Source organism: Aotus nancymaae, unplaced genomic scaffold (genome assembly GCF_030222135.1).
Source record: "Aotus nancymaae isolate 86718 unplaced genomic scaffold, 86718_ANA_hifiasm-v0.15.2.pri h1tg000008l, whole genome shotgun sequence".
NCBI lineage: Eukaryota > Metazoa > Chordata > Mammalia > Primates > Aotidae > Aotus > Aotus nancymaae.
In genome coordinates this window covers 43,632,825-43,650,010 of record NW_026988419.1, presented here as the reverse complement: position 1 = coordinate 43,650,010, position 17,186 = coordinate 43,632,825, and the positions used below count along the sequence as shown (strand labels likewise).

The 17,186-nt window shown below is 37.1% G+C and overlaps 1 protein-coding gene across 1 annotated transcript in view; it reads left to right on the top strand.

Moving 5' to 3' along the window:
• The first annotated feature begins 662 nt into the window (after window positions 1–662).
• WDR75 (WD repeat domain 75) overlaps window positions 663–17,186 on the top strand; it is a 34,369-nt gene continuing 17,845 nt past the window's right edge. The window contains exons 1-6 of the mRNA XM_064373256.1: window positions 663–767; window positions 8,123–8,252; window positions 10,576–10,641; window positions 11,498–11,588; window positions 14,425–14,549; window positions 16,114–16,184. Of these exons, the coding sequence (XP_064229326.1) occupies window positions 685–767; window positions 8,123–8,252; window positions 10,576–10,641; window positions 11,498–11,588; window positions 14,425–14,549; window positions 16,114–16,184 (566 nt within the window). The 5' untranslated portion in view covers window positions 663–684. The remainder of the gene's footprint in view (window positions 768–8,122; window positions 8,253–10,575; window positions 10,642–11,497; window positions 11,589–14,424; window positions 14,550–16,113; window positions 16,185–17,186) is intronic.

Below are 17,186 nucleotides of genomic sequence, written 5' to 3'. Positions count from 1 at the left end.
TTAGCCAGAGCAGCTACACTTAAAGATGGGGAAGATGCACCAGAATCCCGGAGTAGGAGCCAGATTCCCAAAGGAAGAAAGCCAGGCCCTAGGAGCTGTGGAGATTCTGTAGGAACCTACGCGATGCTTACAGGAACAGGAGAAAGGCTAATGACAGGAACAAAAACGCTGTACCATGAGGAGAATGCTACCTTTCCACCCAATAACTCAAGGCGGCGACGACCAAGAAACGCAGGGACCCGAGAGGCTTACGTCATCCTGCAGCGCCAGGATCACAGACACAAAAAAGCGACGCCTCCTGGGCGGGGGTTGTGGGCGGGTGGAGAAGATGACTGGAGGTCAGGTGGTGCATTGTGCGCCACCTTTCCCTTCTGGCGGAAAAAGCCAGAGTCAGGTTGACAAGGTCGGAAAGAAATATGTCCGTATTAAATAATTGTGTAGAGGTATATAATAAAAACTGATCGTCTTTGAGTCTCTGTTTTCCTTTCGCCTTTTCTTACAAGTGTCTTAGTTTGACCTTGCCCACACAAAAGATGGCTGCATAGGCGCTGCGTCCTACCATTGAGTCTCAGGTCTAGACGGGCCCGTGGGTGGGTTCTTTGGGCTGGGAACAGCCCTATTGCCGGATGAATATAGGAAGTTCAGGGCGGGACTAGCGATTAGCCATTCTGCGACTGCGCAAAGATGGTGGAGGAGAATATCCGCGTGGTTCGTTGCGGTGGCAGCGAATTGAACTTTAGGAGAGCTGTGTTCTCTGCGGATTCTAAGTATGGGGGGCACCGCGCTTTCTTGGCTGAGGGGCGGGGCGTGAGTTTCCCGAGGGTCGGGGAGAAGGAACTGTCAGTAGCGTTCGGACTCTCCCGCCGGCAGATAATCAGCTTCACGGAGAGCACGCGCGTGTGGGGGATCCCCAGGGTACCCGGAGGTCCGGTTAGTACTGCAAGTTCGAATGTTCCTCCCTCCCACCCGATTCCTGGACAGTTTACCTGCAGGTAGATTGAAAGCCCCTGGGGCAGGTCTCCGTGTCAAGGATCTGGAGGGTGCTCGGGCACCTGGAAAATGGTCCGGGCATGGATGTGATGGATGTATAAGCCACTACTTTAGCAGTACCTACTCTCTCGTACAGAATCATGTTTTGGAGTGACTAAAACCTAAAAGTATTCCTCTTTTCCTACCCACCCCTCACCCTTGAACCATAGAGCATAGTGGCAGTCTTTTTGGAGCTTTACATGAAAACAGATGTTAGATTCTTTATGAGATTAAAATACGCTAAGACTTGGTCTCTTTACTCAGTGTAGCTGGAAACCAAACCACTCCCTGGCTTCAGAATCCAAATCTTACATTATGAAACCTTTGTACGTTTCTTAATCTTTGCCTCAGTTGCTATCATCTGTAAACGGGGATAATATTTAGTTCATTTCACATGGTTATTGGGAGGATTAAATGCTTACAGACAAGGCCAGGTATTTAACGGCTCAGTGTATGTAGCTGTAATCATTATTGTTGTATTGTCAGGTTTTCAAATCACTTAAGGTAGAGTGACAAGTAATAAAAACAAAAAACCCTTTCTGTCTTATAAGAGTAGAGGTAGTATCTTATGAAAGGTTGTAGCCCTCACAATACTTTTGTTTGTTTGTTTTGGCGGGGGGTGGGTATACAGAGTCTCACTCTGTCACACAGAGTCTTAGTAGAGGTAGTATCTTATGAAAGTTTGCAGCCCTCACAATATTGTTTTTGTTTTTTTTTTTGGAGGGGGGCGGGTATACAGAGTCTCACTCTGTCACACAGGCTGGAGTGCAGAGGCTGGATCTCAGCTCACTGCAACCTCTGATCTGCCTCCGTGGTTCAAGCGATTCTGGTGCCTCGGCCTCTCGAGTAGCAAGATTTTATAGGCATGTGCTGCCACGCCCAGCGAATTTTTGCATTTTTAGTACAGAGGGGGTTTTACCTTGTTGGCCAGGCTGCTCTGGAACTTCTGGCCTCAAGTGATCTGCCTATCTGAACCTCCCAACGTGCGGCGATTACTGTGAGCCTCTGTGCCTGGCCAAACCCCACAATATTCTGCATATGAGTGTATGACAGTTAGTTGTTGATGGCAATGCATGTATGACTGAAAGAGCATTCATAAATTGCCTTAGAAGCCAAAAAAAAAAAATGAGTCCTTAGTCTTTGTTGACATTGATCTTGTGAATCAAAGGAAGAAACAGAGGCTGTCAAAGCTCTGCCACTTTGGACTCATATCCATGTAACCAGTTTCTTCCTCAATGTACTGTTTCTACACCTTATTTATTATAATGAGGTCCATTGTATGTTTCATTTGCTAAGCCCAACAATTCATTTTTCAAGTATTTGTCAACTATGTATTATGTATAACATGCTGCAATGACAAAAACTAAGATAATTTTAATATTGATCTTACCTTCAAGGAGCTTAGAGTCCAGTGAGTAAAAGGGATACTCAGTAACAAGTGTTGCATACTGTGATCCTGTAGGAAGGAGTTCATAAGAAGAGATTACTTCAAACTAAGAAGGATGGAGAATGTTGTTGAGCAAATGACATTTGTGCTAGGCCTAGGTGATATTTTAACTGGAGAATATGGACAGAAGACATTTCAGGTAGGGAGGACAGTGTAAGCAAGAAAGAAGTGATTTCTGTTGAACAGCCTGGTCCTGTTAGCTACCAGCCTGTTCAACAGAAGAACAGTATAGTAAGAATGGTATATATCAAGGGAGGTATTGGGAAATGAATTTGGAAAGGACACGTGCAGCAATTTGTTGGTTGTTGTTTGGATCAGAGAGAATGATTTTTTAATTCTTTAAGGGGACAGCAGTAATCAGTTGTAATCTGATTGTGTTTCTTCAATAATGTTAACCTGAAAACTGTAAAACTCCATGATACATGTTGGTGAGTAGAGAAACGAGAGCTGGATAGGCTGGTAATCTCAAAGTACAGTGATGGCATAGAAGAGGGAGTTACATAGTCAATTTTCCCTTCAGTAGTGGATCTTGTAGCACTGGCAAGAGTTTGCCTCACCAGTGATACTGGGGGATGGAATGCCAGGCAAACAAGCTTGAAATCTGGGGGCCTTGAAAACTGGGGGTATCGAGTCAGTGTATTACAGCATCGGGTATAAGAGATGGCAGGAAAAGACTCTGGAAGAATAGAAACCAGGGGTTAGAAGCCCAGTGCAGGCATTCAAGCAGGAAATCACTTTTGCCCAAACTAAGGAAATATTGAACATGGAGAAGAGAGACAGGGTTTTAGAGTGATTTCACAGTCAGTGTTAATGGGGAGATAGAGTTCAGTTCCGGGTCTGTTAACTCTAAGGTACCTGTAAAACAACCAGGTGGATATAGCTAGTAGTAGGCAGAAATTCAGGACTGAAATTTGGGGAACTTGGTCAAAATGTAGAGTTTTTTTTCTTTTTGTCATCGTCTATATATAAGCTAATACTTAAAACCAGTTCTCTAACAAATGAACAGGATTATAATGAACTCAGCAAAGATTTGAAGATAATCTACAAGGTACTATAAGGAATTGGCTGCCTTATACAAAGAGGAATAGGCAATTTTGTATTTTACCTCAAAATGCTTATTAAGAAAGCCAAAATAGTAAAATGACGGACTTGTGGAATTTTGGCAGCCTCCTCTTGAAAGTAGAACAAAAACTCTGTTCTGACTACTTTAGTGGTTTGTTGTGAGGGGCAAGTGGGTATTACATGAAAGTTTCTGGTGTTCTCACATTAGATATTACTGACTCTCAGTCCAGTTCCATTTGCATCCCAGTCCGCTGCATCCCCCAGTTATATAGTGCTATGAATTATTGCATTGGGGTTGCTAGGTGAGAGAAAACTGAAACAATGGGTCATCCTTGCCTTTCACATTCCTAAATTGCCCACAAGCTAGTGTCGCAAACTCAGTATTTTTCCCTTGCAGATCACTCTGAGTATTGCCGCTGTAACAATTTTCCTAAGTTGTTACTGTTATAACATTATTACTCTAACTCTTATTCCTACTCTTGCTCAGAACTCTGTAACAGTTTTTTGTTGCCTCCTTAACTGTAGTTCTTCTATGTGGCTTTCAGTCCCTTACCTGATACAGCTCAAGTCTTCTTACCCAACTGTTTCCTGATACTACCCATTATACATACTTTGCTTGTCAGATAAGTACATTCTCTGTGTCTTGTACATAATCATGCTATTTCCATGCTTTTACTTATGTTGCTGTTTTTTCTTCCTACCACTTAAATCGTACATCCTTCAGAGCCTAGTTTAAATCCTGGTTCCGGCTTGGAACATCCCTAATTTCTTACTTCTTCACTTTCTCAACAAAGATGAATCCTATGCGACAGGTGTTGTGGTTGGGTGCATTACACACCTTCCAGTCTACAAGGTTAAGGTATTATCCCTATTTAGTGAGTGCTTACTGTGTATGCTACATTGTTTCACTTAAACTTTATGAGAAAGTGTTATTTGCATTTTACAGTGGGTAATTGTAAGTGGAAATATGAAGTTTAAAGAGGTTAAGTAAATTCTCTAACATCATTCAGCTAATACATGATAAAGCTGGCATTTGAATCCATTTGTGTTTGACTTACTATTATTGTTTATAGTAAGTGAAAACATTGTCTCACTTCAAAGAACTCGCAGTATAGTAGAGGAGAAACATAGTACACAGACAGTCTTAATGCGTTATGGTAAGTTCTGTGATGGAGCTAAGCCCACCGTTGTGTAGAAGCACATTAGGACTGGTGCTGATCTAGAATGAGAAGATGAGGAAGGGCTTCCGGGAGAAAATTCTGAGCTGAATCTTAAAGCAGTAGTCAGAGTCCTAAGAAATAGGAAAGACCTGTCACTGATTGGAAGGTTCTAAGATGTGATAACTTATGTGGTATGCTGGATTGGGTTCTATTAACATAAAAAAGACATTAATGGAAAAAGTGAAGAACTCCAAATAAATTATATAGTTAATAGTCATGTACCAGTGTTAATATCTTAGTTTTGACTAATGTGCTGTGCTTATGTAAAGTGCTAACATTAGTGGAAACTAGGTGACATGTATACAGGAACTTTAATTCTTCTGTAAATCTAAAATTATTTCAAAATTAAAAGTTAAAAAATAAAAAGCTTACTCTTTAGAAATTAAAAAAAAAAGAAGTTAGAAAATCGTGTTCTATCCACATGTTCTCACTCATAACTGAGTATTGAATAATGAGAACACACGGACACAGGGAAGGGAACATCACACACTGGGGCCAGTTGTGGGGGTTGGAGGGGTAGGGAAGGAATAGAGGGAGTGGGAGCATTGGGGAGGGATAACATTAGGAGAAATACCTAATGTAGATGCCTGGTGGGTGGATGCACAAACCACCATGGCACGTGTATACCTATGTAACAAACCGGCACGTTCTGCACAGGTACCCCAGAACTTAAAGTATAATTTAAAAAAAAAAAAAAAAGCACTGTAAAACAAATACTCTGGTTGTATTCCCCTTTAAGTAAAAATTTTTGAAAAATCTGACTAGGTATATGTTTATTTACTTATAGTGACATACGTCTACTGCTACTGTGTTTATTAAAATGTCAAGAAAACTTAAGGCAAGCTTTGTACCTGACCAACTGTATGAGTTTGAGTCAGTGATTTAATGTTTCAGCCTAGAATTTCTCATCTGCAAATTGGAAATGATAATATATATTTCATATTGTATTGAAATAATTTGAGTAAATATTGCATTTAATGGGAACAACATAGCACTTGACCTCCACAAAAGTAAATAAAGTTACTTTAAAACTTAAAAAAAAAAAAACATGTTCTATGTAGATAGGAGAAAGTGCATAATCATGGAGAGAAATTTGACTTTGAGGGGTTGCATTTAAGTAATGAAGCCACTGTTCTTTGCTGAAAAATAAGAAGAGAGAAAATTCCTTTTTTCTGAGGAAGCTTATCAGAATCAATTAGGGAACATTTCTGGGCCAACAGTAGCCACCTACCCACTATGGTCTCAAGGAAGCCATGTCTAAAGGACCTCTTGATACTGATAGGGTGTATCTAGGGGGATGGGAGAAATTGTTGGAGTTGTGAACTACTTTAATAGAGCACAGTGTTAAGTGAAAAAGTAGTTCAAGTTAGACTAGTATCAGACTACCAGGAATTTGGATCATTTCCTAAAGGCAGAGGGAAAACATTGAAGGATTTTAACTTAATTTCATCTGTGGAAGTGATATGGTCAAATTTGCAAAATTAGTCTGGTGTGAGTGTGAAAGCTGTATTGAAGGACTGCACCTGGAGACTGTAGAAAGCCCTCAAGAGTGGTCCAGGCTGCAGATGTTAAGCCTCTGAACTGAAGTACTCATGGGAATTGAGAAGAGGGAGGCTGTATATCTCAAATGCTTTGTTGCTCATACATTCTTGATCTTATACCATTTCGTACAACCATGCCTCATGAATGATAGCACTTAAAAGATTCCATTGATTATAAGATGCATCCTAATTTCAAAGAGATGAACATGTAAAAATCAAGTATCTTAGAACTGATAAAACAGGATAGTAGTGGCCTCAGTTTGCAACAGATGTACTCTTAGTGTGTTGTAATACAGTAGCCCTCCTTTGTCCACAAGGGATATGTTCCAGGACCCCCAGTGGATTCCTAGAAACACAGATAGTACCAAACCCTATATATACTATATTTTTTCCTATACATACCTACATATGATAAAGTTTAAGTTATAAATTAAGCACAGAGATTAACATAATAACTAATAAAATAGAACAATTATAACAATATGTCAGTATCACTACTCTTACACTTTGGGGCTATTTTTAAGTAAAATAAGGGTTACTTGAACATAAGTACTGCAGTACAGCAATAGTGGATAGGATAACCTAGACAGTTTCTAAGCGACTAATGGGTGGGTTTGTCTACAGCAAAGAAAGCTGGAAAAAGGAATGATTCATGTCTCAGGTGGGACAAGAGGATTAATCACTATACTGAGAATGGCATACAGTTTTAAACTTATGAATTATAACTGTAGGTATATAAAGCCAGGGAAAATGAAACCATAAATAAGAGAATACTACTGTAGATATAATGGGCACAGAGCAAACATTTTTACTTGGAAGATACAAGATTTATATTTCTGAGCCTTGTTCCGTGATAATATCATGAAAACAGTCAAATAATGCCCCAACTTAACCACCTTTTGTAATTTAGTAGCCACTACTACATGAAAGAAATCCAGAAAGACAAAGCAAAGCCAGCCTTTCAGCAACAAGAAAAAAAATGGAATAAAGTCTTTGTATTTTTCTGTACAAGAGGCCTAGACCTCACCAACTGGAGCAGAACTTTGACTTGGCATTTGTAAGCCAGTGTTGCTAGTGAACCATGGAGATGTTGGGGACATGGAAAGACACTCCTGTTGGCAGTACTATTGAAGAGTAATAGTTGATAGTGACTAGCACAGTGTCTGCACCATTTAATGAGCAGGCAACTTGGTTATTAAGTTGGCTGTCTTTGCAGGATAATTTCATTTAAAGCCTTTGTCTGCCAACAGGCAAGAGATATGACATTGGCATCATTAATCTCTTCTGAGTTAGTGAACTGATTGGTCGTAGATGTCCCCATAGACAAAAGGCACACAAATTTGAATATTCAATTCTTAAACTATACTGAAAAAAACCTCTGTTGCATTTTTATCATGGACAATAAAAAGATCGTACTACTATTGAGTATGTGATATGATTTGGCTGTGTCCCCACCCAAACCTCATCTTGAATTGTAGCTCCCATAATTTCCATGTGTTGTTGGGGGGGACTCAGTTGGAGATAACTAATCATGGGGGCAGTTTCACCCATTCTGCTCTTGTGGTAGTGAATGAGTCTCATGAAAGCTCATAGATTTATAAAGGTGAGCTCCCCGCACAAGTTTTCTTTTTGCCTTCCACCATGTAAGACTCACCTTTCATCTTCTGCCATGAATGTGAAGCCTCCCCAGCCACATGGAACTGTAACTCCATTAAACCTCCTTCTGTTATGAATTACCCAGTCTCGGTTTTATCTTTTTTCAGCAGCATGAAAACAGACTAATAACAGTATGTGAAACTTGCTTTTCTTTCTTTTTTTTCCAGGTATATCTTCTGTGTCTCTGGAGACTTTGTTAAAGTTTACAGCACAGCTACAGAAGAGTGTGTACACATACTGCATGGGCACAGAAATCTGGTGACTGGAATTCAACTCAACCCCAACAACCATCTACAGGTGTCAAACAGTTTATAGCTGAATCGTTAAGAGTGGTTTTGTTCTTGACAGAAAAATTTGAGGGAAACCTTCCAGGTTATAAGTAAAATATTTGTTTATCTTCAGGTATAGGGTATTTTTCACTTACTAAACTACATTGCCCATAGTCTATTCTATGAACCATTTGTTCCACGGAATGCTAATAGGTGTTACTTGAGAAGGATGTTCTTGGCTGTATGAGTTTCTGAAATTCAGGGCTAGGCACAGTTAAATCTATTTCTTGATTGTAGGTCTTCTTAGGTCCCCTTACATGTATTGCAAATATCCAAAAGGGGTATGCAGTATTTGGTTTTTCTCAAACTTATTTGACTTGTGAACCATTTGGTTTCTGGGACACATTTTGAAAAGTGTTGGCCAGGAGGTATTGATTTGGTAGATCTGTTCCTTTAGAAGTGAGGCTCTGGCTTACTCTAGATGTTGCCTAGTCTTAAGACCAGTGTCTAGATGAGAACATTTCTTTGGTGAGTTGGTCAACCAGTTAGTTTCAAGACAAATTTGGGAATTTAATTTAGTCCAGACTTTGCCACTTCCCTAATAAAGTAGCCCTTGTTTCTCAGTATTCAAGAATTATGAAATGGTCATTTTAATTCTGTTCCTAAATTTTAGCAAATCTACTAAAATTTTATCTCAACAATATTTTGTTTTTGTTCTCATTTTTAATCAAATTCCATTTTTCTGGATTAGTCACAGCCAACTTGGAAGTTATTAAGTGAATTTGCATTACCTTTCACTCTTATTCCAAAGGAACTAAAGTAGCACCAATCTTTTCTTTCCAAAATTAAATGAGCTACTCCTAAAAATCAAAGTTAAGTAACTTTTCTGCAGGATCCAAGTACATATTTTATCCTTGCTGTCCTCTGAGGGTTTGACAAAAGTTTATCACTGTGTGTAGCATTTGAATGTTTTTAATAGCAAAAATATTTTGTTAAAATTGAAATTTGTGAAGCCCATATACTAAATTTTATAGCCAAAAAAAAAAGTATACACATTGCATAAAAGCTTTGTTTCAGGTTGACTGAAAGTTAAAATAAAATCAGATTTTATAACTTTCAGTAGATTTGGTTGAGGTGTGGGGGCAGCAATTCTGGACTTAGAAGTTACAGTATTTGTGTATTAACCATTGTTTTGACAGTTATTATGTTTTCACTTGTTACATTTTACTAGTCCTTATTTATGATTCTTATATACAGTCATTGGGATATAAATTTCCTAGTTAGTATAATTTTTTGACATGGATAGATAATATGGTTTTACTCCAACATTTTAAAATTTCTCTTCTCTATGTCTCTATGTGCAGAAATCCTAAAATTGCCACTTTCTTTAAAAATATTAAAATTCTTTGTAAACATTATAAGCAAAGTATTTTCCTGTAACGACGACAACAAAAAATCTAGCAGAAACTTAATAAAACTAAGTGCATTAGGACAAACATAAAGCTATGTGTTACTAAGGTCTTCTGGTACTACCAAAGTATGGTCCACAGTCCAGTGTCCTAAACCATTAGTTACCATTCTATATGACAGTACAGAAAGTGAGTGTCACAAAACACTTTGACATTGCCACAGCATCCTAGCACATTGTAATTTCTATTGTATTTTATGAAAGTATTGGTCCTTTACGAATTGGAAGAAATTTTTTTTACGCAGAATATTCTTAATCACTTGAGAGGCACTCTTTTAACACTGATAAGGTGGAAGGAGTTTGGCTAATAAAACTAAGTTCTGGCAGAAAGAGCAGCAAGCTCTTAAGTACTTTTTTTTGTTTGAGTCTCACTCTGCTGCCCAGGCTGGAGTATAGCAATGTGATCTCAGCTCACTGTACCCTCAGCTTCCCAAGTAGCTGGGATTACAGGATGTGCCACCACACCTAGCTAATTTTTGTGTTTTCACTAGAGATGGAGTTTCACCATATTGGCCAGGCTGGTCTCGAACTCCTGGCCTCAAGTGATACAGCTACCTGAGCCTCCCAAAGTGCTGAGATTATAGGTGGGACCCACTGTACCTAGGTGCTTTTCGTATCTCATTCACAACCTTACCATCTCACTCTTCAAGATAGAAGGTTGACTTTTTTCCTCTCTCTTTTACTTGAAACTTGAAATGGATGGATCTGCTTCTTGCAGAGAGCTATGAAAAGATTGCTTCACAGAAGCAATGTAAATGACTCTACCTCTTTAAGGTTAACAGTGAATTAATGAATAGAAAATGCCCCTGATCAGCATTATTCATTTGGTATCTTGATGAATTTCCTTTTTTTAAATCAATTTTGTACTGTTTTACCCTTTTAGCTGTATTCTTGTTCCCTTGATGGCACAATTAAACTGTGGGACTATATAGATGGCATCTTAATAAAGGTATGTGGATTAATCTTTATTTTTCCTTATGTGAAAATAAAAGGCAATGTAATATAATGGTAGATGTACTGTTACAAACATTTAAATCAATTTCCTAAACAAGTTACAGAATAACATCAAAAAAAAATTGACTACATAAAAATTTTCCACTTACAAAAAGACAAGTTAAAGCTGGGAGAAAATATTTACAGAAAATATTATTCCAAATATACAAAAATATTCCCAAAAACCAATAAGGAAAAACTAATAGCCTTGTAGGAGAAATTGGCATAAAGTAGGAATACGTAAATTCAAAGAAAAAGAAATACAAGTAGCCAATAAATATGAAGAGATGTTTAAACTCATTAATAAAGAAACAGAAATTAAAACAAATGACATAGTATTTACCCTGTAAGTTTAGCCAAATTGTAGATTGAAAAAAGTCTAGTGATAGGTAAAGTATAGAGAAACAGGTACTTTGTACACAATGAGAGTTAAAACTAAAATTAGTAAACACGTTTTGCTCCAGCAGTCTAACCTCTAACAATCTCTTGTTAAAATAATGGCCTGTACATGTAGTCCTTAAAACATTGTTTACGGCAGGAAAAAAGTTAAATATGACCTTGATATCAGTTAAAATTATGATATATTCATTCAATACAATACCATACAGCCATTAAAAAGAGTCAGATCTGTATATAGGAAACTTGAGAGGGTATTTAACAAATACAAAGCAGTTGTCTTCTGTAGGCCAGGTACTCTCCTTATGTTGGGAATACAGCAATGAGCAAAATAGATAAAAATCCCTGCCCTAATGGATCTTATGTTCTACTGGAGGGAACAGTCAGTAAACACTATGGTGCTCTTTATTTTTCAGACTTTCATAGTTGGATGTAAACTTCATGCCCTGTTTACTGTTGCCCAAGCTGAGGATTCTGTCTTTGTTACAGTAAATAAAGAAAAACCAGGTATAGTATAATTACTTACTATATATGGCATTGAGTGGCCTTTACATTTTACAATTCCTCAAAATATAACATTTGGTTTTAATCTAAAGCTAACAGTTTTTAGAGTGGGCATTTAAATTGCTTTTGTCATTATTGTGTTTATTAGGAGAGGCTTTGTATGAGTTCTGAAATATGCAGTGGGGGAAGGATTATTTTATATGTGGTTGTAATAATAGACTGCAAAGCTCAAATTTTAAATCTGCTTTGCAAAGGTGGATAGAATTTGTTTTCCTACTGAACTTAAATCTGTTTTTCTTCAGCATCACTATCATTTTATCCATCGTTGAACACTTCTTACTCTCTTGAGTCAGGGTAGGAAATGGCAAAGAAAATTGGTTGGTATTAAGAATAATAGTGTGACTAAGTTATTAATTACGTTTTCACTGACTTTGAAACATTGGTCCATTGAAACTGCTGTGCATCAGCATTGTAGGAATTTCTGGAATATTGTCAGTGATGACATAATTGTCCTTTATCATAGAATTTAATAAAACAGAACAGTGACATGAGGACACATCTAAAGAAATTTTCTGATCCCCAAATTCAAGAATGCCACCATACTCTGTGGTATCCTCCATGAAATATAGTTCTGTTCAGAATGAAGAATCCGAAGCAGCTTTAAGATGGTTAGTGGGGCCGGGCATGGTGGCTCACACCTGTAATCCCAGTGCTTTGGGAGCCCAAGGTAGGCGGAATGCTTAAGGTCAAGAGTTTGAGACCAGCCTAGGCAACATATACTACAACCCTGTCTCTAAAAAGAAAAATAAGTTAGACATGGTGGCTATAGTCCTAGCCACTCAGAGGCTGAGGTGGGAGGATCACTAAACCACCTCCAAAGGACATTTCAAAAAATGTTCTAGAGGTGGCAACGTTCTTAAAAATAATTAAGTCATCTTGCCAGATGACTACTTCAAACATAGCAGTCTTTTTAATGTTTAATTTCGGTTTTGTTTGTTGAATATGTAGATTCTTGGTAACGGTTCACATATGTACGAAAAATTCAGATTCCTATTCTTCCTCACTGGCAGTTGATCACTAGGTTTGGGATGTACTTTAGGAATTTGCGTTTTTAATATCATCCCAGATGATTCTTCTCATCGCTCATGTTTGGTAACAACCTCCTATACTCACTCCCTGATTCCTCAGTTGGAAAAGTAGTTACCAGTAGCTGTAGCAAAACTTTTTATCCATGATTCTAAACACCAAGTACACATAGGAATCATGCAAAGAACTTAAGTAATAAGATTCTATATGCTGGGGCCTAGTTGTTTACTAAAAAAGTTTCCCAGTTGTGTCTAATATGCAAGACAGGGTGGAAAACTACTGATCTAAAGTAAAGATCTTGCGTTGTAATCTAAATTCTTCTCATAAGGAGATCTATTATTAGTCTTCAGTACTTGGCATATAATGGGCACCCAGCATATGAAAATCTGGATTGCTGCTACATAAATGTCAGTCAGGCTTGAAAAGTTCCCCTGTGCTAGCTGCCTTGCTTACTGCACCACTGGCCTCTCATACTCAAATACAAAAACATATATTATATATGTATGTGTACCTTTTTGTGTTGTTCATGTTCCGCAGCCCAAAACCAGAGTCTCTGATAGAAAACTGAATAAATCATGTTGCAGTTACTTCTCTAATTTAAAAACAAATTAGCCTTTTATTTACATGTTATTTTTGATGGTATTATTTCTTGGCTAAGCGTCATATAGTCATTCCACACCTAATTAAGCACCCACCATGTGCTAGATGCTGGTATGGTTGCACAAAACAAAACACACAATAAGTCCCAATAGTAAACTGACTGGATCAGTTATATGACACAGTAAGATGAAAGGTGGTCTATAGAAAAATAAAGCAGGGGAGGGAAATGGGCAACATTGGAGGAGTAAATATTAAATAAGAGGAATAAGGGCTGTGCAGCTATATTGGAGAAGGGAGACAGGTGGGAGTGAGCCAGTGGAGAATAGATTATATGTAGCATTATAGGATATTGGAAGGACTTTTGCTTTTACTCTGAGTAAAAAAAAATACCTTAAGGAGATATTTTTTAAAGGGATATAAGAGAATAATATGCCAATATTACAGAAAAGGAGATTTTATCCTGTAAATATTATGGCAGACCCATCATAGATGGTATTTCTGAAAACTCTCAGATGGTTTATTGCTTTTGGCTACTTACTTCACCAACAGTCATATTCCTTTTCCATTTTAACATTCAACTTAGTACTTTGGAATGTAAAACGCACCAGTAAGACACAAGGTGATTTCTAGTTCTATATATTTGGGGCGTTTATGTACATGATTTATGGCATTAGACGTCCACTAAAACTCATTAATTCAAACAAAGAGTCTAACCTTAAATTATGTTTTGTTCAAGATTAGCCTAGAATTATTATTTTGGCATTGAATAAATTCTAGAGTACTGATTAGGAGTTTCACAGGGTAGGCATGGTGGCTCACGACTGTAATTGCAGTACTTTGGGAGGCAAGGTGGGCAGATACTTCAGGTCAGGAGTTTGAGACCAGCCTGGCCAACCCCATCTCTACTAAAAATACAAAAATGAACCAGGTTTGGTGGCACATGCCTGAAGTCCCAGCTAGTCGGGAGGCTGAGTCAGGAGAATCACTTGAACCTGGGCGGCAGAGGTTGCAGTGAGCCAAGACCACGCCACTGCACTCCAGCCTGGGCGACAGAATGAGAATTTGTGTCAAAAAAAAAAAAATTCATATGAATAAATGCACATGTTCGCTGTCTTTAGAGAAGCTTTATATTAATATAGCTTCCTTTGGCTAGATATATTTCAGCTGGTTTCAGTGAAACTGCCAAAATCATCAAGCCAGGAAGTAGAAGCCAAGGAGCTGTCCATTGTTTTGGATTACATAAACCAGTCACCCAAGTGCATTGCCTTTGGAAATGAGGTAAATTTTGTTTTGTTGGTTTTCTGTTTTGTACCTAAAATTTCTTTCCTGTAGTGTCTCTTCTGGGCATTTTATGTTACAGTGATTTTATATTCCCTTGAATTATTTTATTTTTATTAGTAACTAAGAAGTCTCTTCATTGCTTTAGCATGTATTTATGGTAATAGATTTTTTGGGATCATCCTTACTTTTGTGTATTCTGTCCTATTGCCTTTGTAAACTCTCTTAGACTATATATCTTTAGAAAATATGGCCTCTCTGTTCATAAATAACATGCCCATTATAGAAAATTTGGAAGTTACGGAAAAATATAATGAGGAAATAAAACCTATAATCTCACTAGTGATAATTGAAGAATCCGTTTCTAGGTTTTTTTCTTAACATTCATAAAATAACTTTTCCCAAAAAGAATTAAGATCAGAAGTCTTTTTATCTTTTTTTCACTTAACATTGCAGCATGTGTGTATACTAACATGTTTTCCATAAATAATAACTGATGTTTATATTGTGATTTATTTAGCCATTCCCTGTTAACAGTTACTTTACTCTTTTAAAATCAAATGCTATGAAAAGCCCTGGACATGACTGTAGGGGCATATTTCTTTAGCCTTTAGTTTTGTAGCATTATTTTGGCATTATTCTGAAAAAAGTTCATTTCTCAGAGTAAAATTTTTTAACATCATTAATGTCAGCGTTCTTCAGTGTTGTTAGTCATCAATTAAATACAAATTAAAGCCATAGCAACATACCACCTTAACATCCACTAGAATAGGTAATGTTGACAGAATATAGAGCAAAGTTAAATATATTTACCCAGCAATTCCGTTCCTACATAGAAATGAAAACATTAACACAAAATGATGTGTACAAGAATGATTATTCATAGTAGCTCCAAAATGTAAATAACCCAAATATTCATCAGCAAGAGAATAAACAAATACGATATGTATTCATATTTGTTGAATATGGGATGCTGCTCAGCATTAAAAAGGAGCTAATGACACACATGAGAACATGGATGAAATTCAAAAAGATGATGGATGATGTTGAGCCACAGAGGCCAAGCACAAAATAGTGTATATTTTACCATTTTATTTACATGAAGTTCTATAGCAAGCAGAGAAATAAGCTGTGGTGATCTAAACAGATGGGTGAGGATGGGGACATTGAGGAATGACTGTAGAGAGGAAGAAGAGGGCATTTCTGAGGAAGAAAATTTTCTAGATCCTGATTGTCGCAGTAGTTATGTAGATATACATGTATGTCAAACATTGCATTTTGGTATATATAAATTATTCCTAATGGAAAAAAAAATTAAATCATTGCACTTTAAGCTTGAGAGTCTAGTTTTAGGATTTAGGACCTAAGTTCATCTTTTAATTTTCTATCATTGTTTTAGTAGTATGATTATTCTTTCTACAGCCAAAGTAGAATATATCGTTTTATATTAATATACTCTTATCAGCTGAACAAAGTTACTGTTAACTTTTGTTGGGAGGGGATGTTTCTTTTTAAGGAGTGTTGACTATATTTGTGAATGTTTATCTTCTCTTTGAAATACCAGGGAGTATATGTTGCTGCAGTACGGGACTTTTATTTGTCTGTTTATTTTTTCAAAAAGAAAACAACATCAAGGTAAGAATTCTTTTTTATTAACTTTATTTTATTCCCTCAAGAGTTTGTTATAATTTTATTTCTTCCTTACAGCTATAATCCAAGGCTATTCCTACTTTCATGTTACAAGAGATTGTCAGACCGTGAAGTATGGAGGTATAGTTTTTAACCATACCATTGGTCACCAAAACCTAGGAAGCTTTTTCCAGCCAAAAGCCCCATACACCTAAATTCTAGTCTGCATTCTTGGAGTCAAAGTTGGGTGTATTTTGACAAGATTTCACCATGTGATTCTCATTGCCATTTTAGAGATGTAGGAATGAATATAGGCTTTGGGATATGTAAGTTTAAATTGGATCAGATTTTTTAGTCCATTTAATCCCCAGTGCACCTCAATTTAACACATATTTAAAATGGAGATAATAGCTACCTAACAGAGGCATAATGATGAATAAGTTGACATATTTAGAGCAGCTAATGCTAAGCATTGAGTAGTTACTATTTGAAAGTAATAACCCCCTCTTCCCTTTTACCGTGCTAAGGTTGCTTTCTTTTTAATGTAATAAGGATCCTGACTTCTTCAGAGCCTGAAGATTGACAAGTATTCAGCCAAAGAATAGGAAATAGGCTAGATATTATAACAAGTATATTTATCTTTTTGGATTTGTCCCTTCAGATGCATTAGCCATTTGTCTCAGATCTAATGTCTTAGGTTTGATTATGCCTCATGCTAAAACTTAGGTTCAGTGAGAAATTTGAACAAGCTTTGCCCAGGCCAAAATAAATTGCTAAAAGGACTGTCTTGTCTTTACTTAAATGTCAGTGGCTTCCATAAATAAATTATTATGGTAGAATATTAGTTACGTGAAGTTTATATTGTATATTAATGTATGTTTACATAACAGAATGCTTAATTCTTAATCAAAATTTTCTTTTTAAAAAAAATCCTGCATTTATATTCATTGAATTTTGAGCTCTACAATTTTGGTCGCTATTGCTGGGAACTCTCTTCTACTTAACTAC